The following is a 23,779-nucleotide window of genomic DNA, read 5'->3' as shown; positions in this document are numbered from 1 at the left end:
GATATACAGAGATGTGGGAGAAAAGAAGTGACTAACATACAGCAATGGTTATTGTGGTTGAGGTGGGTAGCTATTGCTGTGGAGGTGGAAATCCATAGGGAAACACAGAAGTTATTAACTGCCTCACAATATAGCCTCCATAACATCCATCCAGACAGCTGAGAGGGACTAAATTTGGATCTCAATATGAAGAACTGCTCCTGCCAGGCACACACAGCTTTAACTCCTTTGAAGTGGCACATCACATCACTGAGACACACTGTGCTTTTCTACTGCTCTTTCAGCTGGCCCAGATTTCAAGAGTGAGCCTGTGCAGTACAAGCGAGCTCACCTTCGGCCCAAAGATATCACCAATATGACCTGCAGGCCACAACCAGCTCTGTATTCCAGGACTCTTGAGGATCCCTGCCAGACTCCCTTGTATATCCGTATGTCCTGAGGGAAGTTAATCGGTCCCTCAGAGCAAGGGGACAGTTCGGACAGCTTTTTCCACAAAGTGTCACTTCTATTCAGTACATCTTATGTACCACAATTAATAGCAATTGGTGAATGAACAGACAAGTACTGATACCCAAAGCCAAAAAAATGATCCCAAACCTGCACAGATTGCAGTATTACCTCTTTAGTCAGTTCTCATATCCACTCTCAGTGGACAGCTGCCACTTTCAGTTAAGTCTGACTTAGTTTAAAGCATTGCACACGCACAGGACAGCATATGACACTAGGGAAGAAGAAAGTTCTGCTGGGGAGGCCACTATTCATAGAATCATAAAATGGTTTGAATTGGAAGGGACCTTAAAGATCACCTTGTTCCAAAAGCTCCTGGAACACCTCCAGGGATGAGGCATCCACAGCGTCTCTGGACAACCTTTTCCAGTTCCTCACCACTCTCACAGTAAAGAATTTCCCCTCAATAACCACAAGGACCTCTCCCCTCTGAGATCCGAGCCATAAGGGACGCACTGCCAGGATGCAAAACTCCTCGGCAGGAGGGTGGTGGGGCCACACGTGAGGTAGGGAACGGCCACGATCGAACCTCCCACCGCACAGGGCCACAGCCTCGCTCAGCGTCCTGCGGGAGACGCGGGCAGGTACGGAACTCTGCCCGGCCGCAATGAAGCCTCTCTCGGCGCCGAGCAGTCCCGTGAGTGTCCCGGGACAGGAGAGGGGAGCGAAAAGCCGCCGCTACGCACCCGGCCCCGCACAGCGCCCCGCCGGCCCTCTCAGGGCGGACCACAATTCCCAGAGCGCCGCGCGCGTCGTGACGCTAGACGGCGGCGGGACTCGGCCAATGGGCGGGCGCGCAGGCACCGGGCGGGGCGGAGCGGCCGGTGGCAGCGGCGGAGCGGCGGCGGGAAGGGCGGGCTCGGGGCTCCACAGCAGCGGCGGGGACGATGCCGGTCCATTCCCGGGAGAAGAAGGAGAATAATCACGATGAGATGGAGGTGGACTACGGAGAGAACGAGGGCAGCAGCTCTGAGGAGGAGGAGACCGAGAGCTCGTCCGTCTCCGAGGAGGGGGACAGCTCAGGTAGCGCAGCCGCCCGCAAAGCAGCGCCGCTGAGAGGGCGCCGCGGCGGCTCCCTCAGCGCTCGGCGCTGCCCCGGGGACACACCGGTCCCGCCCCGGCTCTGGTGGCTGTCGGTGTCCCCTCCGCTTCCCCTCCCCCCGTGACCCCGCCCCGGGCCAGCCTCTGCTCCGGCTCGGCGGCTCCTCTTCGGGCCGCCGGCCAGGGCGCAGGAACGGGGCGGGGCGCACGGGCAGGGAGCCCCGCTGAGCCCCGGGCCGCCGGCTCCGGAGCAGGCTGGTACCCGGCCATGGCGGACTGGGCCGCGCTGCTCCGCTCCGTGGAGGAGCCGTGGGTTGTGCCCTCCTGGGCTTGAGTGCGTCCTCGCAGAGGGACTCCTCGCTGAGGTCTCCACTTAAGGGCTTATATACATACGTGTGCATACATGAACACGTGTGTAAGTACGTATTTCCATGCAAGCTCATGAAGTTCAACGAGGTGTTTTAAGACCTGTCTTTGGGAGGGATATTGGAAGCCCTGTCAATACCACTGGCCTCTTTTGCAAATCACCTCTGCTCAGTTGATAGTCCCTTCTTTTTTCCATAGTTTCCATCTGGACTGTAGATTTTGAATTGCATTAGTAGCTGAAATCTAGCTTTAAAAGGATCGCTTTTTCTATGCTTCATTTACACTGTGTTATTAAGAAGGTTATTATTATATGTTCTAGGTTTCCTTGTGATTACTGCTTTCTGTCTTTGATCTTAAAACAAGTTTCCAAGTGATAACTGGTAGGAGTTTGTGGTGCCTTATTTGACTAGTGATGAGATACAGGACAGTGGATGGAAAGGAACTTGGACAGGGTTAGTGAATTGAGAAAATTCCTGATGTCGATGTGGACCAGGACCAGTCCTAGTTCTGACATGTGGTTCTGGCAGCTTAAGTGATTTAGTGCTGAGGCCCCTGTATCACCAAATTAAAACCATAGAATATGCTGAGCTGGAAGGGACCCAGAAGGATCATTAAGACCAACTCCTGACTCTGCACAGGACACTCCAAGAATCACACCATGTGCCTGAGAGTCTGGGATTAGGAAGAAAGGAAGTGTGTTTTAAGTGGATGTAATCTGTTCGTGTTTCTTTAAAACAATACAAGAAGCTCTCCAGATAAGTTTTGTTGCATTTCGCAGAGAAATGCTTTTAAGGGAGTACTTAAAGTGTGGTGGTTACAGAAAATTACATGCTTGTCTCAGTGTCTTGGCCAATATCAACATACTCCTTGTAAGCATATTGTTCCTACAGACTTAAAATGATTAGCACCCCAAGAAATAAGTCTTAATTGAAATTAGTAATGAATTTTTTTTGTCAAATCTGTCATTTGCTTTACTTGCATTCAGCCTTCTTTTTCTTTCTGTCTCCACTAGATGCCTGAGAATACACAAGGTGCTGATAGAGGAAGCATGAGTCGTCCTTGAGAGCTGGCACTCTTTCTATCTTGTTCATTTTGATATCATGTATTTAGTACAGGTGTTTTATTGACTTGGATATAGAATAGTTTGTTAGGGATGAATTTAAAAAGCCACAAGTTATTCTCGTTATCTCAGAGGAGAATTTGGCTATTTTTTGAAGCACTTTATATAGGCCATAGCTTATTAAAAAGAGCTATTTTAGGTGCTGTTACATTTTAAGTGCTGTGTGGATTTTTTTATCTTTAAAGCAGGTTGCCGTAATTACTATGTTAGACTGTTTGAGTATAGTAGAAAAAAACAAGTGATTTTGAAAGTGTTTTAAAGTACCCTAAATACTTTTTGCAGTGTGAAACTGTATGGTATATATGAAGTTTTGAGACAGGATGGGCCTATCAGCAGCTGTTTTAATATGGAATGAGCAATCTTCCACCTTCTGTGATGTAAATTTTCAATTGGAAAGCTATGAGATTTGATTTTACAACATTTTACTTTTTCAGCAGTGCATATTCCATAGTCTGTGTGTTGTTTAAGGCCATGAGGAAGAAATTCCATAAGTCAGGAATTAAATATATTTCAGGACTCTGAAAAATCTTCATCATTTTATGAATCTTCTTGAAGGAAGAATACAGATGAAACAATTGAAGAATACAGATGAAACAATCCGAATTGACATTTAGTATGAATGATAAGAGAAAATGAAGACTACTATGCAGAAAGTCAAAGATTTTTGAGAGTATTTGTAGCTGAGAGGAGATTGGAGATAGCTATGTGTTATTTTTTTATCTACAAGGAAGTCAGCTATACCCTCAGATACCAGTGAATAGCAATTTCCTTGCAACACAAGTTTAAAATGCAAGATGCAGTCCCTTTCCCCTCCAGCAGTGGGTGTGCTCTGATCCTCAGCCAGGATTACAGTTCTAGTTTTCTTTGCTTTGTACTCTGTAAATATAAACAATACCATCCATGTTAATTTAAGAAGAGCTTATGGGTGAACTCCTTACTAAAACATACTTAGAATTGAAAGCATAGCAGAACACATTTGAAACATATTTGAGAATAAAGGGGAAAAACTGTGGGTATCCCAGTGCTTGTTCCTGTTTGGTTTCACTGGGAAGTGCCTTCACATTTTAAAGACGCTTTATTTTTGTAGCACAGAAATGCTTTGGGCAACTCTGAGTAATATGATTGCCTCATTCCTTAAATCTGGCCAAATTATAAATTGCTACATCGATTTTGGCTTGGATATTGTGTCAAACAGTCACATAAAACTGTTCTTTCATATGATTTTCAGCCTTATGCTGGGATTATGGTTTTGCCTTTTGGGAACATTGTTTTAATATCAATAGTATCTCTTAATAGCCTGATATGTTCTTCCCCCACTCTCCCCATTCATTGCATTTTTTTTTAAGTTCTGTCTTCAAATTTTGCTCTGCTTTCAAGTACTTCAGGTTATATTGTGTTTTAAAACTTCCTTTTTGACTGTACTAACAGTAGTATGACAGACTGTACTAGGTCTTTAATTGGGACTCATAGTTGCCATTGTAATACTGATCGGTATTGCTGTGCTGACTGCTGGTTTTCATGTCCAGGCAGAGAAGGTTAGTATAGTTTTTTAGTCTTAAAAGCCTGGGATGATTTCAGGGAGAAGTTAAGTGCTGAGAGGCCTGAGTAGACAATCTGATTTAATCGGATCCTTCCAAGTAGCTAGTGGCCCTGAAGCTACTCCTTTCACCTCATCAGCTTTACAAATTGCCATACTGCTTTGCAAAACAATAAGAATAAAGAATGCTGCATTCTGTAGTTGGTGTAGGAGACAGCATAAAGCAGTTGAACATGTTTGTTGGAAAAGTGAGGAAGAAGCAAAAAGCTCAGAGTTGTTTATAGCCTAAAAGAGTGATCCCTGCTGGGTTCAGGATCCTACTTTTCCTCCCTGTCAGGAGGTAGGATTTTTCTTGCCAGAGTAACTGCTTACATAAGTAAGGGCTCCTTAGGACAGTGCCTTCTCTCAAGCATCTGGCCAGTTCAGTTACAGCTCCTGAGTGCATGGCCATCCCTTCTGCATGCCTGCTGCTGGTTGATAGTGGTCAGCTGTAGTGTAACTGTAGAGGGCTAATTCTTGCAGATACTGCTGTTATAAAGCAGTTTCACTTATCTTAGTTTTGAATATGCCGTAACAAAACCTTTTTTCTTTTTTTTTTTTTTTTTCTGAGAAGGCTGGGAAAGACTCAAGGATTTTGTATCTTAGTTTCTCAGTTTTCTAGTCTAAGAAAGGCCAATGGAGGTAACAACTGATGTTTAGTAACACTGGATGTCTCAATGGCAGTGTCAAAAGTTTTGGCAAAACAATTTGTATTTATGTTGTTTTATCTTCCCTAGGTAAACCACGAAAAAGAATCAGGAATATAAATTAAAATAAAACCTGTGAAAAGAGTTTAACACTAGCTACTCTTGCTGCATAAAAGCATATAAAGTCAAGTGCAGTGTTCTAGACTTCTCAGGTTAAGAAATGTTTCATTGGAGTGATTTCAAATGCTCATTAAAATGAACTGCAGATATTTTTACATTAATATTTCAACTTCAAAGAACTCTTCCAATTGGACAAATCTTGAATTTTATCTGACACATGTAACACTGAACATTCCAGGGATTGCTTTTGTTTGTACTAACCCAAGATACACTTGAATTTTCAGTGGTGGCTTATAACTGCTCATGCTTAATGTTGTCTTTCATTTGGTGTGATATACATGGTTTAGTTTTTCGGTTTCATGCATTCTTATCTATTCTTTGTATTTCAGTCATGAAATTACCCTCTTGAGGTCTTACAGTGCTGTTACTTCCTGTTTTGTGGAAGAAGAATTGCTGTTTATTGAGTTTATTCTAGAATTAGATCTAGGTTTCTTTCTTTGTAGTTTATATGCCAAGTGATTTCTCATATTCTGCTTTATGACAGTAATAGTGTAAGAGGGAAACTATTCATGGCTCTAATTCAGGCGCCCTTCTGCTCCATTCACTAGAAACAAAATGTCCAGTTTATTTGGTTTATATTATGTTGTTAATTTTTTTTTATTATTCTTAGAAATGGATGATGAGGACTGTGAAAGAAGAAGAATGGAGTGCTTAGATGAAATGTCCAATCTTGAAAAACAATTTACAGACCTTAAAGATCAGTAAGTATTTTAATGTTTCAAGTGCCTCATTTGAGGATCCATTCCATGAAAATACTGTATGCATCTGGTGTTTCTTGTCTTTCATATATGAGGATGCTACTTTTGGAGAAGAGTAAGGACTGGAAGTTCTGAAGTTACTTGCAGGCAGTTGCTCTAGAATGCTTCTGTATATTCATGTATTTTTTGTTTTACTGTAAGGATGGCTTTGAAATGTTCCTGTGAAGGGCTAGTCTGTGTCTGTTGCATGAAACAACCTAGTAGAACCAAGGAGTAGGGATTTTAGGGAAATTTGAGATTTTGTTTAATTACTTTTTCATTCAATATAATTCTCATACTTTTATATATGTGGGGCAGACTTAAGTGCATTGTCTTTGCTAAGTAAGGAGTTAGGTTGGGGTATTTTTAACAGCAGTAGTTTTTATAGTTGGTACCAATGAAAGTTTCTTGTGAGTACTGCAAACCAGGTACCAGTACAAGATAAAATGAAAATACTGTTAGCTCTGTCTGCCATAATACCTACATAAGTAGCTAGCAAAAACCTACTTAAAAGAAGGGATAAACTTAATAGCCACAGTTATTCAAAAGTGATTGCATTTGTATTGCAGCCTATCATTTGTATCATAGAATCATGAAGGTTGGAAAAGACCTCTAAAATCATGAAGTCCAACCATTTACCTAACAGTGGTGGGTCCACTAATAATAAACCATGTCTCTAAGCACCACATCTGTGCATATTTTTGAACACTTTCAAGGATTCTACTGTTTCCTTCAGCAGCCCGTTCCAATGCTTGAATACTCATTTTCTAATATCCAATCTAAGCCTCCCCTGCAACCAATTTCTCTGGTCCTGCCTCTTGTTACCAGGTAGCACAGGCTACCCTCATCTCGCCACAAGCTTCTTTCAGGTAGTTGTAGAGAGCAGTAAGATCTCCTTGAGCCTCCTTTTCCGCAAGCTGAATAAGCCCAGCTCCCTCAGCTGCTGCTCACAGGACTTGTGCTCCAGACCCTTCACCAGCTTCATTGTCCTTCTTTGGACAAGCTCCAGCAGTGTATGTGAAGTTAAATTTGTTTTAACTTCAAGTTAGATGCATCTGTTCAAGTTTAAAATTGGCGGCATTTTGGCAACTAACATAATAAAGGTACTTGGTAAGTGAAACTTTAAGAAGACCTGGTCTGTTCTTGGGCCATATGCTTTAATTGAAAACTTAGTTTTTCTTATGGTTCAGATGCATATTTATCTTGTGAGGTAGTTCTTTCTGCTACAGAACTGAGACATATAACTTGCTTTGCATAACAGGACACTGTGAGGTCTGGAAATAATAGGGTCTGGAAAGAATTGCCCAGCAAGAAATTCCTTGCTGCAGTGTCTAGAGAAGACTGTTTGTCCTGCTGTTCTTTTAGGATGAGCATGGAAAAACCTGGGAAATGCAGTCATTTCCACTGATGCAGCCATTTCCAGTACTGATGAGTACTGGAGCCGGTCAGTACTGATTGGTTTGGCATTTGGCAAACTGTCAGCTTTTGAGTTCAGCGTTACTCTTCCATCTGTTCAACAGCTTGGATGACTGAAAACAATTTGTGGAAACAGATCTTTAAGAAATGAATATGAAAGAGGGTGGTCCTGAGAAGAAGGAAGCAAGTACTTTGGGGGGCTTAAGGCTTATAAATGGTGTTTGAGAAGAGGTAAGGCTGTGCTATATGGAAGAAGGCATTGTAGAGACACATTGGTTGGTTGAGAGATAGAGATATTTATGTAGGCTGAAAGAGCAGTGATTGTGGGAATACTAGAAACAGAGCATTAAAATGATGGAAGAGGGATTATAGGGAGAAGCAGCTGTGAATGGGGAAATGATGACATTGGGAAAATAGAAAAAGATGCATAAACAAGGGGATTTTTGTCCAACAGCCAACAGCAGAGATGGTGTAATGATTGGGTCTGCCTCCTCATCCATTTCAGGGAAACTGAAATTGGATGTTATGAAATGAGTAGCATTTACAGTGCTTTAGAAGCATTTATTCATGTTAGAAAAATCATTGTTTGAAAGTACTGGATAAATAGTTGTGGTCCATCAAGTATTTCATGGTACCAAGTGCTGACAGCACCCAGTCCATAACTGCTTGCTCTTATGTAGCTGGTAGTTGGTGCTGTGTAATCAATTGTTAGTGACTGACCCAGTCAGGTGCACTGTGCACCCAGGCTTATGGTCTGGCTAAGTAATTCTGCTGTAGCTCTGTGCTAACCACCATGTGCAGAGCATGCTCATCAGGGTTAAGCCCAGCAAACTGGGGTTTGATCAGCTGCAGGCTGTGTTAGCTGACTGCAGGACAAATCCTGGTGACAAAGTGAGCAGGCAGTTATTTCTCAGAGGTCTTGATATATCAGTATACATGAACTTTATTTTGTCTAATTAATTACTTAACCTGTGTGCTTTAAATAAGTAAAAAGTGTCATCCTTGTCCCAAGGACATCTGTTATGTCTGTGTAAACAAGTAGCACCTGATGTATTTGTAACACTTAGAGAGTTTGTGCATGTTTGCTTTAATTTTACACCTTTTGATTGTGGGGTGCAAGGTGAAAAATGAGAACAGGAGAAGATAATTATATTGATGATTCTAACATGGAACACTAACAGTTACAAGTAAGTGGAGCTTTATTGAGACTGAAGTGTTTGTAATTGGTATTATATAAATTCCTCAAAGTGCAGGTGGATTTATTAATTGTCTGCCAGAAAATATCAGCTTTTATGGAATGACTGAATTTCAGGTAAAATAAAAATATTTTTAATTATACTTCCTTTTGGCAGGAATGTAATATGTCAGAAACTATCTCACGATATTTTTAATAGTTTGCAACATGTAAATTTTCACAGGAGATGAATTGAGGGTTGCTTTATTAAACACCTGCATCTCTTTTTCCTTGATTTATGGTAGTGTGGGAGCAGATATGTGAACACAAATGTGAATGATCATTTCTGTTGACAAACTGTCTATCTTTCTCTGTCATGACATAACCCAGTTTGTTCTTATGCACTGTATTACCTTTTCATCTCCTTTTCCATGTTAGTTCATGTTCTGTTATTAACATATGTGCAATTTTTTTTTCTTCCTTAGAGATGGAGATACATTTAATTTTATCCATTCTGCAATTCTGATTGTTTGCGTTTGCTTTTCAGAAAGGCTTGGTAGACATGGACACTGTTGTTCAAAAAGAAAATATATATTGGACAATTCAAATGCTAGCAAATCCTCATTTTGTTTCAGTGTTCCATAACATTAACAAAGGGATGACAAATAGTTACTTTAAAAATATTTCTTCTAACTTGTGTTTTATTTTAAATAAAATATATTTTTTTATTTCTATTACTTTAAGACTTTACAAAGAAAGATTAAGCCAAGTGGATGCAAAGCTACAAGAGGTCATAGCTGGAAAAGCACCTGAATATTTAGAACCATTGGCAGCTTTACAAGAAAATATGCAAATCCGAACCAAGGTGGCAGGTAGGCATGTAAAATGAGTATTGCTGTTTCAAAGTATAAACTTGCTATGCATTTTAAGGCCAATCTTCTGTTTTCTTTAGAATTGTTGAAAAAGTGTGTTTTAAAGTTAGAAATATTGTAGCATAATTTTAAATATTAAGTAGTTTTTAAGTCAAAATTAGTATGTTGCTTACCTCCGTGCATAAGTTGCCTGATAGCATCCCACTAAAATATGGCTTTTTTTACTGTTTCACTTAATAGCTGCCTATCTTTGTGTAGTAAGAACAAAAAATTACTGAGTAAAAGCTAATAATTTTTTTAGTCAGAAGGTTTGGGATCAAGTTTACACAATGGTCACTTTTGAAGAGGTATGTAGGTCATGAAATGTTTGCTATCTAATATGATGACATTTTTTCCTGCTCTTCTAGTCTGTGTCTCTTCTCCTCTGCTCCTGTTCTTCTGTTCTGTCTAGGGAAGGAGGAAAAACTCTTGTCCTTGGTATTTTCCTCTAGGCTGAATTTTAGTTTTTAGAACTGATGTTTATACAGGTTCTTGTGCTCATAGAAAAAGGCAAGAAAAAGTTCTTCTTGTATACAACCATATATTCATATGAAATGCTAATATTATAGGAAGACAAAGTTCTGTACTTCCTCATTGTAAATTTGTTTCATGTTACAGCTTGCTTCTGTTAGGAGGATTCAGCTGTCTAAGGGTTACCTAACACAGGCTGTCAGAGAGCCAAAAGACAGACACCTGTGATCTCTCTAGGCAGAGACGCGATACCAGTGTCTTTTCTAAGAAATTTAGCACAAACATGGTGCAGGCTAACTGAAAAATGGCAAGCCACCTTATACTTTTTATAACACTAGTGCTGTTTTAATACTACCCAGTATGTCTTCATTGGTACTTCTGAGAATTTGAGAATTTTGAGAATTTGAAATCTTTTGATCAATTGTATTTCTCTCCCTCCAGGTCTTATCTGTCATGCTTTTTCTCAGCTGCTGACCCAGCATTACTGGGTTTTAAGTTCTTAGCCCGAATTTACATGACTAGTCCTAAGCAGCCCACTAGGCTTTGCAGGAGGATCTCAGTTGAACTTGCAAGAGCTTTGATATGAAAGCAACCTTAATCCACGCCTTTAATTATCAGTGTTAAATGTGGCTGTCCATCAGTGCTTTCATGTAGATAGGTATGGGGTATGCAGAACATTCTCCTGATTGGTCTTCAGCACCATTGAAGGGCCATGTTTCAGTGTAAAAAAAAGCCCAGCTTAAAAACAGCAGTTTCCTTGAAGCTGAGAATAGAAAATAGGAGGTTTTTCCATTTGTCCCCAACTGAATGACTTTGATAAAATTATTCCAGAGAAAGCAAGAGACTGCAGAACTGCCTTATTTGCTCTTACTGTTTGAGAGCTTGACAGCAGTGGGTAATAGCAGGACTTGAGTTCCAGCAAGTAACCCATAAGGACCTGTGGTTACCTAAGAAGGAGGAGGAAGTGGTGACAAAAACCCTAAACTAAACTGTATTTAGCTAAACTTAGGATATAATTGAATCTGTGTTAGAAAAGAAACTTGTGTTCCTCAGCTCTCTAAGGTGCTATTCACACAAAATAGCAAGTCAGAAAAACAACTTTCTTCCAGGTCAGTTCTTCATACCTATATTTTTCAATTTCGGGCAAATAAACAGTGACCTAATTATGCCAGTCAGCTGTAAATATTAAGAAAATAAAAGCCAGCATAACATAGCAATGTAAGAAAAGAACATTTTGAATTCTAGAATAGCTTCACTGTGGAAAGATGATTGATGCAACACTTACTGGTTTGGTTTTCAGAGAGATAGCTGCTAGTAGTTCTGTTCCTCTAGTAGTGTTCATTTATAATAAGTTGAATTATAAGGGAAGGTGATTTTGAAAGTTCTTTAGTTGCAAGACACCACCACTGTATGTGCAAACGTAACTCCTCAAGTTTCTAATCTGAAGCAATGTAAGTGTTTTCTGTTGAATGCATTGCATTTTAAATCAAGTTCTATAGATGCTTGCCAGATACTACATTTCAGGTACCTCATAGTTTTTTTCAGCTGCTTTGTGGACACATCTCCAGAAATGTCTAAAAACGCTCCTAATACTTAGAAGGGGTACCCTTTTTCACAAGGTGACTGCTTTTAAGAATGGAACAGTCATGTTAATTATTGTAGTTTAATAAGATCTTGCATTATAAAGTAAGTCTTATTCCAAATATTAATTTGTAAAACCTTTTTTCTTTCAACCAGTTTTCTAGCTGTTTTAAAACCCTAAAACCTTATTTTAAACTCTAATTAGAAAATAGAAGAGGCCAGTCAGTACTTAAGTTTGAAAACTGATAATATTCAGGATAGTTTGATCAGAAATATGAAATGGATATGTTTTCTAAAGTTAGTGTGACCACTGGTGTAATTTATTGGCTGACAGGAGAGGGAGTTAAAATAGCATTTTATTTTTCTCAGATCTTCAGAATTAAGGGTTTACTTATTTTTATTCTTTTAAGCAGCCAGCCACTCTAAGCACCTAATGTAATTTTTCTGTATTTTCCACTGTGTGCATATATGTTGGGACTTGCAGGCAGTCTTAAAATAGAATTCTGAAGTCGGATATTTGCTAAAGAAAGTAATATTGCTGTAATTTGTCTGATTACAGGTATCTATAGAGAGCTTTGTCTGGAATCTGTGAAGAACAAATATGAATGTGAAATTCAAGCCTCTCGACAGCACTGTGAGGTTGTGCCAGCTGTTTCACATTGATAGCTAATCTCATCTAACTGTACTGTCTGTCATGCTTTTCAGGTTCAGTGCATGTTTTTATTATTGCTGTTATTTGCTATTTGAACGCAACTGTTGTGTGATATTTAAGCCCATGCAAGAGGTTATTTGAAACATCTAAAAATTAGAATAATGGAATGTGCTGAGTTAGAAGGGACCCATCAAGATCATCTAGTCCAATTCCTGGCCCTGTGCAGGACACTGAAGAATCAAACCATGTGCCTAGGAGTGTTGTCCAAACACTTCTTGAACTCAGACAAGCTGGGACCACTTTTCTGGGGAGCGTGTTCTAGTGCTCAACCACCCTCTGGGTGAAGAGCCTTTTCCTCAACCTAAATCTGCCCTGGCTCAGCTTCATGCCTTTTCCTCAAATCTTGTCCGTGGTCACGAGAGTAAAGAAATTGGTACCTGCCCTTCTGCTTCCCCTTGTGAAGATATTGAAGACCAAGATGAGGTCTCCCTGCAGTCTCCTCAGGCTGAACAGACTAAGTGACCTCAGCTACTCCTCATATGGCTTCCCCTCCAGAACCTTCACCATTCTCCTGGCCCTCCTCTGGACACTCTCTATTAGCTTAATAGCTTTCTGATATTGTGGCACCCAACCTGCCCCCAGCACTCGAGGTGAGGCTGTCCCAGTGCAGAGCAGGACAATCCCCTCCCTTGCCCCACTGGCCATGCTGTGCCTGATGCACCCCAGAACACAGTTTACCCTCCTGGCTGCCAGGGCACTGCTGGCTCATATTCAGCTTTCTGTCATCCAGAGCCCCCAGGTCCCTTTCTGTGGTGCTGCTCTCCAGCCTCTCATTCCCCAGTCTGTCTGTACATCCAGGATTACCCTGTCCCAGATGCAGAATCCAGTACTTGTTCTTTTTTAAGTTCATTTGGTTGGCAATTGCCCAACCTTCTAATTTGACAAAGTCTCTCTGCAGGGCCTCTCTGCCCTTGAGGGAGTCAGCAGCCCCTCCCAATTTAGTGTTGTTGGCAAACTTACTTACTATTCCTTCAAGTCCTGTGTCTGAGTTGTTAATGAAGATGCAGAAGAGCTTTTTATTAGTTTGGCTTTGCATATATATACATATAGCACTAAGGCTTCTTATTTTTCATTATCAAGTTCTTATTAATAGATTCCCACATAATTTTTTTTACCTTTTTTACAAAAAGGTTACCAAGAAGGTAACTAAAGTATCTGACATAATTTTAGCGAAAAATGCCTTACATTTTAATAACAAAACCAAAGTCTTTTTGAGATACGTTATACAGCTGCTGATAGAGTTGTCATTTCAAAAGTAGTTCCAAGAAAAATATATTTCCTTGAACATAAAGGTTCTGGTTTGCATATCTAAATACTGGATACTGTTGTACAAACACTCAAGTACCTGTATGTCCAGTGCTGTACATAGCTGCTTAGATCCTGAGCTTTTCATCATAGTACTCTTCAGCCCCCTTACAGTTGCTTAAAGGTGTTTTCTTCTGAGTGGTTCACACTATATTCCAGACTTCCTGGTTCCTAGTATACCAGTAAAGTAAGAATATGCATGTGTACTTTAGAAAAGTTTTCCATTTTCTTGATGCCTTGGGAAGGAATTAGGTATTATGAAGGATGACTCATTACTGGCTGTTTTTGCTCCTGAGGCTGGACAGAATCTTGTAAGGCTTGCAAGGTCTCTTATCTATGATTGAATGATTTGCTTTGGCCGTGTATTATTCCTCTTTGAGGTGGTCTTTGTCCCTTGTTTTGCTGTTATGTGAAATATTCAGAATTCACCATCCAGTACAAGTCTCTTGCGGGGAAAAGCTCTATTAAATCAGAAATGCTGCTTGTAGAATTACTGTTGCTCTGGAATATAACTATTCAGTAAGAATGCCTCTGATGCCTGTAATAGCTTTTCACATCTTATTTGTTACCAGCTGTGTGAAGCAGAACACATATCTAAACACAAACACTATTCAATTTTAAAATGCAGTTTTAAAATGGTCTCAGAACAGATAACACTCAGTTGTCACTTCAGAGATATGTAAAGAGGCTTCTGCCTTTTAAATTCACCTGGGAAATGTTTTTTATAATGATGGGTTAAAAAATATGTGAAAGGAAGTCTTCAGAATTTGAGTACTTTGTCACTTGAGGGAATGGTAAGTGTGACAGTCATTTAGTGGAATAGGGTTCTTTGTCCATTCCTCGACTGATTTGCTTCACTCCAGCAAACCAGGTTGAACACTGATTAAGGGAAGTTTCTGTTGCTGTGCTGTGGGCAGGAGCAGTTGAGGTGCAGACATCTGCTCATTTGGCTGTAGGGAACTGCAGCTTCTGACAGACACATGGTAGCAGATAGCTGGATGCATTGACTTGAGCTGCTTCCGCTGTTTTTTCAGTAAGTCCAAGCTCTCTGTTTTCCAGAGTTGTTGAAGACATTGCTCACTGAAAGTGAATGTTAAAATTGAACAATTGGCTGTATTTTCTACTCAGTTTTGGAAACGTCCAAGCTTATGAAAGAGCAGTAAAGTTATTTCCTTAAGGCTTGGAACTCGGCTTAATTACAAGTTACTCTTTTAGAGAATTTAGTGGGTTTTCATGCTAAAGAGTAACTGATCTGTAAGAAACTGTCATTTAGTGTAGGAGGTAGCTTTATAAAAAGCTTCCCATGAAAATATTAGCTTTTGTGATTTGTAATGAAAGGTGGCTTAGAGGTTACTACTTCACATAAGTGAAGTGAATAAATCTTTTCTTTCCACAAAAATACCATGTGTCAAAATGCAGAGAGTTATTCTGGAGGGATAGCTGCGTGCTTTTAATTATTCTTGGTACCAGTAGTTGATAAATGCGCAATTATATTTTCACTTGTGCTAAGCGAGTGTGACGTCTTTAAGGAGATAGGATCTCATGCTAAGAACGTGGATAGAGGGAGATGTCATATGCTTTGTGGCTTCTGAAAAAGCTATTCTTATGTTCCTTCCACTGATGCCTTAAATTGTCAATATTTAGATTATTGAACTCACGAATGTAAAAATCTGTAACTTTGCTTTTATAGAGTGAGAAGCTTCTCTTGTATGATACTGTACAAAGTGAACTAGAAGAGAAGATCAGAAGACTTGAAGAGGACAGACATAGCATTGACATTACCTCAGGTGGATAGAAATTCAGTTTGCTTTTTTATTATTTGTTTTCAATCTTCTGCTGGGTACTGATTAGTTGACTGTACACATAGTAGGTCTGGTGAGTTTTAGATTATCTGGTAGAATGTTATTCAACTGTAGACTTTGGGCAGGGGGTTGAATTTAAACTTCAGCTTTGGTTTAATAATTGTCAGCATCCGTTGTGTGTTTTGAGAGTATTAATCTATGTCTACATAATCTTGTAATTCTTTGAATCTTGAATAAGCACCTTTATTCTGTTCAGAAACAGCATCTCACCTGAAAATGTTATTTTTTGGTTTTGGGCAATGTTTTCTGCTATAAAAAGAGATAAACACGTAAATGTTTCTGATTCATAGCATGTTCTTATTATACTTTTCCAGAATTATGGAATGATGAGCTCCAGTCCAGGAAGAAAAGGAAGGATCCATTTAGCCCAGATAAGAAGAAACCTGTTGTTGTATCAGATATCCTTTTACTGAAATCGTTGTTCTTTTTAGTAGAGTTTGCAGTTTTATAGCTAATTTTATTACATATGTCATTAATATGAAGTTGAAATGATAATGCATTATCAAAACTGATTATTGCATGGCAGACATTGTTCTAATTCAGATTACAGAAGCCACGTTGACACATCATACCATCATGAAAATTGAAATTAAGATTCTCTTACCTAGCTACTAGTTTAATGTAGAAAATGTTTCAAAAAGTTGATTTTTCTAACTCTTAAAGAAAAAGATTTACAAGGCAAAAGCAGAATCAAGTTAGGCCACTTGAACTTCACCAACTGACCATATAAATAGCATTGGATTCTGTGAATTGTGAGTTACCTTGCCATTTTAGAGTATGTTCCAAACCAAAAATACTAATATATAATATTCTGTATAAAATCTCAGCAATTTCAGGCTGTTTATAAAGCTAAAAAACCTTTCAGTTTTAAAGTAAATTAATTTGTTCCTTTTGATTGTAGTTTAGAAATAGTTGTGAACGTGTCAGATATGTGCAAAGCAAATACTAGAAATTTTACTCAGCGTTTCATTTTTAATTTTTTGCTATTCAGAGAAAAAGAAATTTGAAAGCGGTTAAAGATTTTTAAAATTTCAAATGGAGTTTTAAGCTTGCTCTCCATTTTAGGAGATTTTTTTTTTTAAAAACATCCATAGCACCTTTTGCTAAACTTATTTTTCAGAGATGAAATGGGTAGAAACAAAGTAAAAAGTGAAGACTATTGTAATGGAATAGCTGTACTATATGGAATTATGTTCTGAAGTTCATGTATTGTTCTAGTACACATTTTTTACTTGGCAGTTGATTGTTTAAGGAAGGGGGCTTTGCCTTTCTGCCTCCTGTTTTTTAGATATTTGATATTCAGATACGTTGTGCTGATCATGCTTTTCTCTTGAAGTTACATGATGCAGAATACTGTAAAAATAATTATTTTATTTAAGCTGATACTAGTGTAGGTGCTGTTATGTAGTGGTATGTTGAAATTGCAATGAATTTTAATTGTAATTTGAATTACTGCAAATAGAATAATTTTTTTAACTTCTAGGAATGGAATGGTTGTATCTCAGCTGTTTATCCTATCCTTATATTGAACTCCAGTACCCTGAGTATCTACATACTATTACTATCTCTTTTAATAATTCTTAAAGTGTACTTCTAGGTTGCATAATTCAAAGATGGATGTGTTTGCACTGAGCTTTTCTTTGTGTTTGTATACTTTTTGTGGAAGATCTGCAGAACAGAGCTATTAATATCTTTCTACAAATATTAGAATATTTTTATTATTTGTGTTTAAAAGAGTTTTCCCTAACATTTCCACGCCCTTATATAGTTTATATGTTACAAGACCTTGATATACTTGAAGACTGGACAACAATAAGGAAGGTAAAATGAAAGGATGAATGCCAATACTGTGGATTTAGTTGGGTTCATGTCTAGTCCTTTTGCTACTTAAAATTATGAAACTGGATTTCTTACATGATCAAAACACAAAATAGATTTTTCTTTTTTCAGTAGTCAGTTAATCCTTTCACTTCAAGCTGTAACTGCTATTTCTTCTAATTCTACCCAAATCATAGAGAGGAATCCATTAAAGGGGTGCAAGAGGATATCTCTAAAATGGGAAGTCCATTTTCCATGTAAAAGCCTAAAGCCTGTGTTAAGTGGATCTGCTTTCTCATAGTTTAGGCTAATTGGGTAGAAACTATGATAGGATAGTCTGAAAGGATTTTACTTTATGTGCAGGTTTTTTAAAATCTCATATGGTAATTTTCATATAGTAAGGTTTTTATTATATAATAATATATATAATATTTTATATATAGTAAGATTTCTGTGTTTTGACCTCTCCTTATAATTTTTTTACATAAAAATGGGGAGCTGTGTTTTTCTCAGATTACAAGAGAATCCTGGTTTATAGGAAGAGAAATTTGTTCAGTCAGTTGATATATTTGAAAAAATAAATCCGGCTTTTAATTGCATAATGCCTTTTTTAGATTGTAAGGCAGTTTAAGGATCTTGCTGTAATGAAATGCTATCCTTGCCTTGCATCTGCAGTTGGAAAGCTTCCCCTAGTATCCTAGTGCATCCCAGCTTATGGAATAGCAATCCACTTAGGTGAATTCATTATCTTGGTGGGGAGTTGACTATGAGTCAGTTTCTAGCCTGTTTTTTTCTCTGTACCTCTTTCCTAAACAAGAAGTAAAATATGACCTTTATATGAGAACTTGTCTGCCTTTTCTCTTTCTATTGCAGCAGAAGAACAGACACAAAATATCTTTCCCTAGAGTTCTTTTTCTGTCGTTTTTCATAGTTTTAAACAATAGCAACAAACCCAGGATCTACTAGGGTTTTGCCTTTTCTGGAAATAATTTTAAAAATCCCCAAAAAGCAAACAAATGAACCCCCAAAAACTCTTCAGTGCTTTTTTTTCCCCCCCAAGGTTATGTGTGGTCTGGAGTTTACATGAAATAATATTTGTGTGTTTATAACATATAAATTAAAATACTAGGTTGTTTGTATGGCATTTTGTTTTTCAGAATGAGTTAATGTAATTTTGTGTTTTCTTGACAGAACTACATAAGAGCAATTTTGAGGATTTAATTTAGAAAAGGTTGAGTTATTGAAATCAAGAAAGAAGGTGATTTTTTTTCACCGTCAAAATGTTTTTTTATTTAGCTACTGAGTCACTGTTGAACACATTTTTATTTTAGAATTCTCATTGTATTTTTTGTGCGTAAATGCAAGTATATACTTGCATATAAAAGCAAATACCACTGCCTGCTGCTCCACAACTAAAGATGGCAGTTAAGACAAAATGACTCTGCCTGCTGACTAACTTTAATTTTCTTTTGTGTTTCAAGGCAATGGCTACGCTGGGACCACACAGGGTAAAGCCAGAACGTAAGTAAGCATGGCCTAGTTTCACAAGACAGAACTTGCTGTGTCCAATGATGCAAACTGCATCCAGGCAAATTGTATTTATTACAGTACTGGTATAGTGATGGAGGATGGGGTGAAGTAGATGGAAGATGTGGCTTTTGTCTTTCTCCTCTCTGAGATGCTGATATCTGTAGCTTGATTGGTGTTGCTTCTGTTGACACAAATTCTAGAAAATATTAAAAAAATTATGCTTCTAACAGTGGTTTACAGCAATTCATATTAGCAAGCTATGCCTGTGTTTGCACAAGATTAAGCAGAAAGCTGAGAGCGTCTGGACCTTTCAGGTGCATTTCAAAGTTTGTTCACATTGACTCCAGCTACAATCCTGAAAAAGCAGAACTGTGGGAAAGGAGCGGTATTCACATTTGGCACTGAAGTGAGAAGCATGTTCTTGCTAAGTAAAATCACATATTTGGAGGTGAGGAACATAAGGGACAGTAGGCATATAGGTGATAGCTTCTATTTGAAAATGAAAATATAAGTTTTAATTATCTGACTGGAAATAAACAGGTATATTGCTTCCAATTTTCCAGTGTCATTATTAAGAGACAGACTACTGTTGGAAAAAATGTGTATTCTGTGTAAATAACTTGATGAAAACATATTTAACCACCTAACTGATTTCTGTGACATTAATATTAAATCACTTTTATTGCTGAATTTAGCACCTGTCAAATTAGAAAAGCATCTACATAGTGCTAGATCTGAAGAAGGAAGACTCTACTATGATGGCGAATGGTATGGACGAGGGCAGACAATATGCATTGATAAGAAAGATGAATGTCCTACAAGGTAAAGATTATTTAGTTTATGCAGCTCTGTACATTCATGTTAAGCAATAACTAGGATGATGGCATTGAAGAGTAGGGCCTGTATGGAAATACTGCCACCTCAGTGACATTTACTAGTTCACATTGGAAGGCAGGTATTAAGATGGGTGCTGACCTGCGAAAAGAGGCTAGTAAAGGTTGGAATTGACTGAAGGGTTGACAAGTTAGGATCTCTCTCAACAATTTCAGCTGTTACTCATTTCTGATAGCCTTGGAGTAATTTTTCTAGTATCTTGGAAGTTTGTTGCTTTGAGAATTTGATCTGTTGGCCCACCCAAAAATACTTAATTATGGAAAAACACTATATGCTGTTGAAGATAAGCTTTGTTTTCCATTGATTAGTGCTCTGAAAAAAGAGAGGAACTTTTTAATGGTATTTTCTTCTGTTAAGAAAGGTTCTAACTTGGAACAGTCTAAATACTAGAGTGCAAATTTGATTGAATGTTTAAGATCCATAAATGTGTTTTCTCTGTATGGACAGTATTTGTAAATTCTACAAGTCTGAGTGCATTATAAATTAAATTTATATCTTACCTTTTGCTGAATGGGGCAAATAAGTCTAAGCCCAGTGTTAATTAAATATGCACATGTACTCAGGAAAATTGACTTTAATTTTATGTCAGTAGTTTACTGTAGAACTGGCTGGTTTTTTTCTTCCTTATGTATGGTGAAGAGGAACAAATTTCGGTGATTTTGGTGTTTCTCCAGGGCTGAAACAGGAAGGTATTTTAGTAAATTACAGATTGTGTCTGAAATTTAAAAAACCTCTGGATTAATTTAGCAGAACACAGCACTTGTACTGGGCCAAGTAAAGATCTTAGTATCCAGTGTCTGACAAAAGCTAAAAGCTGTTGCTTAACAGGGCAGTCATGCAGTGGAGCTTTCCTGGGCTTTCAAGACCCTCACAACTTCTAAGACTAGAGGGAGTTGTCACATTCAGTATGCAATAGATCTTTGTTCTATTAACTGTTTTGATCTTTGGTTTTGTACTTTCTGTTTTCCCCATCAATGTACTCGAAATGATATTTTTTCTGTGGGTATGAGAAGGGAGTTTTGTTCACTATTTGTGTTAAAGGTTACCACAAGGAGCATAAAAGCAGGGCTCACTTAACAGTGAATCAGTAAGTCAGTTTTCAGTTTATTTCTTGTGATCTTGGCATAATGAGTAAGAGTTTAATACATTTTGTGCATTAAATCGTGGCTTCAGGTTGTTCAGCTTTTTTTCAAGTACTTCATATTCAATGTAATTTCAAGGCTTTTCCTGTTTTTTTACTGTAGGTAGTTTATTGTTGTGTTTTCTCTGTGTGACTATTGTTCTTATAAACAATTGAAGTATTTGTACCTGAGAATAAAATAGATGGCTGAAACATTAGCTACCTTCACTAAAGACACATGCAGTTCCCAAGGAATTACGTAAAAACTATCCTTAGAGTGGTGCTAGTATCTTTTGGGCCTAGCATTTACAACTAATGCATATTTTCATTTACTGTGTGGAAATACAGCTGCAGTTTTGAGGTTATTTTTAGCTTATAAGCTTTCTAAATTCTTCTTGTTTTTTTTCCCCTGACCCTTCTTCCCTCATTTTCTGTAGTGCCATAATTACAACAATTAACCATGATGAAGTTTGGTTTAAAAGGCCGGATGGAAGCAAGTCTAAACTGTATATTTCTCAGCTACAGAAAGGAAAATATTCAATAAAGCATAACCACAACTGACCATTGCTCACCGGATATGAAACAAGTGGTATTGCCATGCGTGATGTGCCATGGGGTGAAAATTGTATTTAATAGTGTTTTGTATTCCTTATATATTTACAGCAGTATCTAATGTGTATTGGTCGTGCTGTATGTAAGCTTCATATGGACGGCCTTCAGAAACCTGAGGAGGGTAAATCCTGTTAACAGACATTTTGCCTCTAAATTGGGTCCAGTGCCTAAGATGTGAAGTATGCTCTTCAAGTATAACGCTTCAAAACTTAACATATTTGTAATTTAAAAAGAAAAATTATTTTTCCATTGGTGACCAGTTGGTGTGAAAAAAGTGATAACCATAATTACCAGCAACTCACTTAATTTTCAGTGACTGTGTCATGCTTCTCTTGTGGATGTAAATTTAGCCTGCTCAGCTGTTGCTTTTGAATAGATTGTAACATGCACAAGCATCCTTTTATTCAAAGTGTACTGATTTATTTAAATTATTAATGTCCTCAGCAGCTCTGCTAGTACTGACTGTGTTATGTTTTGTAAGGTTTACTATATTGCTTGTAATGAGACAAAGCCAATATTTTGAACTATGTTTTTGAAGAGCACTTTTCTAGTGTAGGACCCTATTCTATAGCAGACAAATCATTGGTTATGTTTTTTCTTGATTGCCAGCAAAATTTATGGGTAAGGTGGACCGTGTTGCTCCAACCTGTGTTACATGTAGCCCACAAAGAACAACTGGGGGGATGGTTACATAAATGCTGTTGCATGGCCTGCATGTTTGGTCCAAAGTTGTACGATTAATTTTTGTTAGGAAAGGAAAATATTTCCCCGGAAGTCATATATCTGGGAGAATTTACACTGAGTTTTTCACCAAACACTATTGTAAAATTTCTGTATTCCATTTCATCTTACTGTACACCGGAAGTATTTCATGCAGCTTAGGAACCTGAATGTCTTTTAAAGTCTTGCTCTTTTAGCCACAGAGAAAAGTCCTAAATCCTTGATGTTACTGTGATGTGCTTCGAGCAACTAGAATGATAGATGGGGTTGTTGAAGAATTGTTAATGCGTTGGTTATGTGCACTTTAATCTCCACTTATGATGATTCTTCTTGGAGAAAATAAAGCATCCATTTGCTTCAAATGATCACAGCAAATAAATATTTTTATTGTAACATATAAATTAATCGTCTCTTTAAGTGCAGGGTGGTAAGTACTTTCCAAATGCCAAATCAGTTTCTGCTGAGTGATGCTTTTCTACAATTCTATGACATTATAAATCAAATGTACATAGAGTATCAATTGACATGTTGGCTTTTAACAATATAAACTGTATGTATACAGTTGTTTGATAAACTTTTTCTAATTAAATATTTGCATTTTTTAACTTAGTATATAAATAAACGATCTGTGGTAGTGGACATATTTTCTGTTGTTTTGCTCTTTGATTTTCTAGTCTTGTTGGAATTGTTGATCTGTCAAATGGAAAAGGGAAATATTTTTAAATCATCAGAAGGCCTAAAGCTTTTTAAAAAAACTTTTGACTTGCACCTTTTTCTTTTGATTTTTTGAGAGTTTGTATGTATGCATTTTGTTTTGACAAACTTAGAAAATACTTTATGTAAGCTTTATTTTGTGACACTTATAAATCAAACATAAGCACTGTTAAGAATCTCATAACTGTAGACGTGCTTGAAATCATTTGTATTTAGGCCGTGCTGGGTACTCTAAACTGCTTTTGTGATTCACCCCTTTCCTTTTACCTCTTCTGTATTTTGCATCTCTCTAGCTGCAGTTGATTATTCCTATAGCTTTTTCTCTTCTACAAAGCAAAACTTCCCTTCATAGAACCTTGCAGTTTGGACTGACGATTTGTAAGTCTGGTTTCTTAAGTCAGAATAAACATAATTCATATCAATATGAAGGGTAATAATCATAACAGTGTGCATTAGGGATCCGACAGCTGGGACCTACTTGTTCCATTACTAGGAGTACAGGAAACCGAGCTGTGGCTTTCCTTTGACATGTCACCATTTCTGCGTATCTCATGGAAGAGCTGTAAGGTTGGTTTTTGTTTGTAACTGGTTAATTGTTTCATGCTTAGGTGAATTATATTTGGTACATGCTTTGTATCTTTTTAATATTTGAACAGTTTCACTTGATTCAACATAAGATGTAAGAGAGGTCTTCCTCAGATTTTAGTCCTTTGAAGTAGAGACCTCATTAGCCTCTTGTCCATCTGTTTTATTTTTTACACCCCT

At 38.0% G+C, this 23,779-nt stretch overlaps 1 protein-coding gene across 2 annotated transcripts; it reads left to right on the top strand.

Annotated features, from left to right (window-relative positions):
• Window positions 1-1,346: 1,346 nt before the first annotated feature.
• BRMS1L (BRMS1 like transcriptional repressor) lies at window positions 1,347-22,943 on the top strand. Of its 2 annotated transcripts, XM_053946535.1 has the most exons (10): window positions 1,347-1,530; window positions 6,048-6,138; window positions 9,509-9,636; window positions 12,287-12,366; window positions 15,435-15,531; window positions 15,921-16,004; window positions 17,363-17,427; window positions 18,906-18,945; window positions 19,650-19,776; window positions 21,406-22,943. In XM_053946535.1, the coding sequence occupies exons 1-10, from the start codon at window positions 1,395-1,397 to the stop codon at window positions 21,527-21,529; spliced, it is 972 nt and encodes a 323-aa protein (XP_053802510.1). In that variant the 5' UTR covers window positions 1,347-1,394; the 3' UTR covers window positions 21,530-22,943. The 2 variants fall into 2 exon arrangements, with proteins under 2 accessions (XP_053802510.1, XP_053802511.1); XM_053946536.1 differs by lacking the exon at window positions 19,650-19,776 and having other exon boundaries at window positions 21,406-21,529.
• The last annotated feature ends 836 nt before the right edge of the window (window positions 22,944-23,779 follow it).

The sequence above is a fragment of the Vidua chalybeata genome, chromosome 6, assembly GCF_026979565.1.
Source record: "Vidua chalybeata isolate OUT-0048 chromosome 6, bVidCha1 merged haplotype, whole genome shotgun sequence".
Taxonomy (NCBI): domain Eukaryota; kingdom Metazoa; phylum Chordata; class Aves; order Passeriformes; family Viduidae; genus Vidua; species Vidua chalybeata.
The sequence above is the reverse complement of the archived record's forward strand: the minus strand, read 5'-3'. Positions and strand labels throughout refer to the sequence as shown.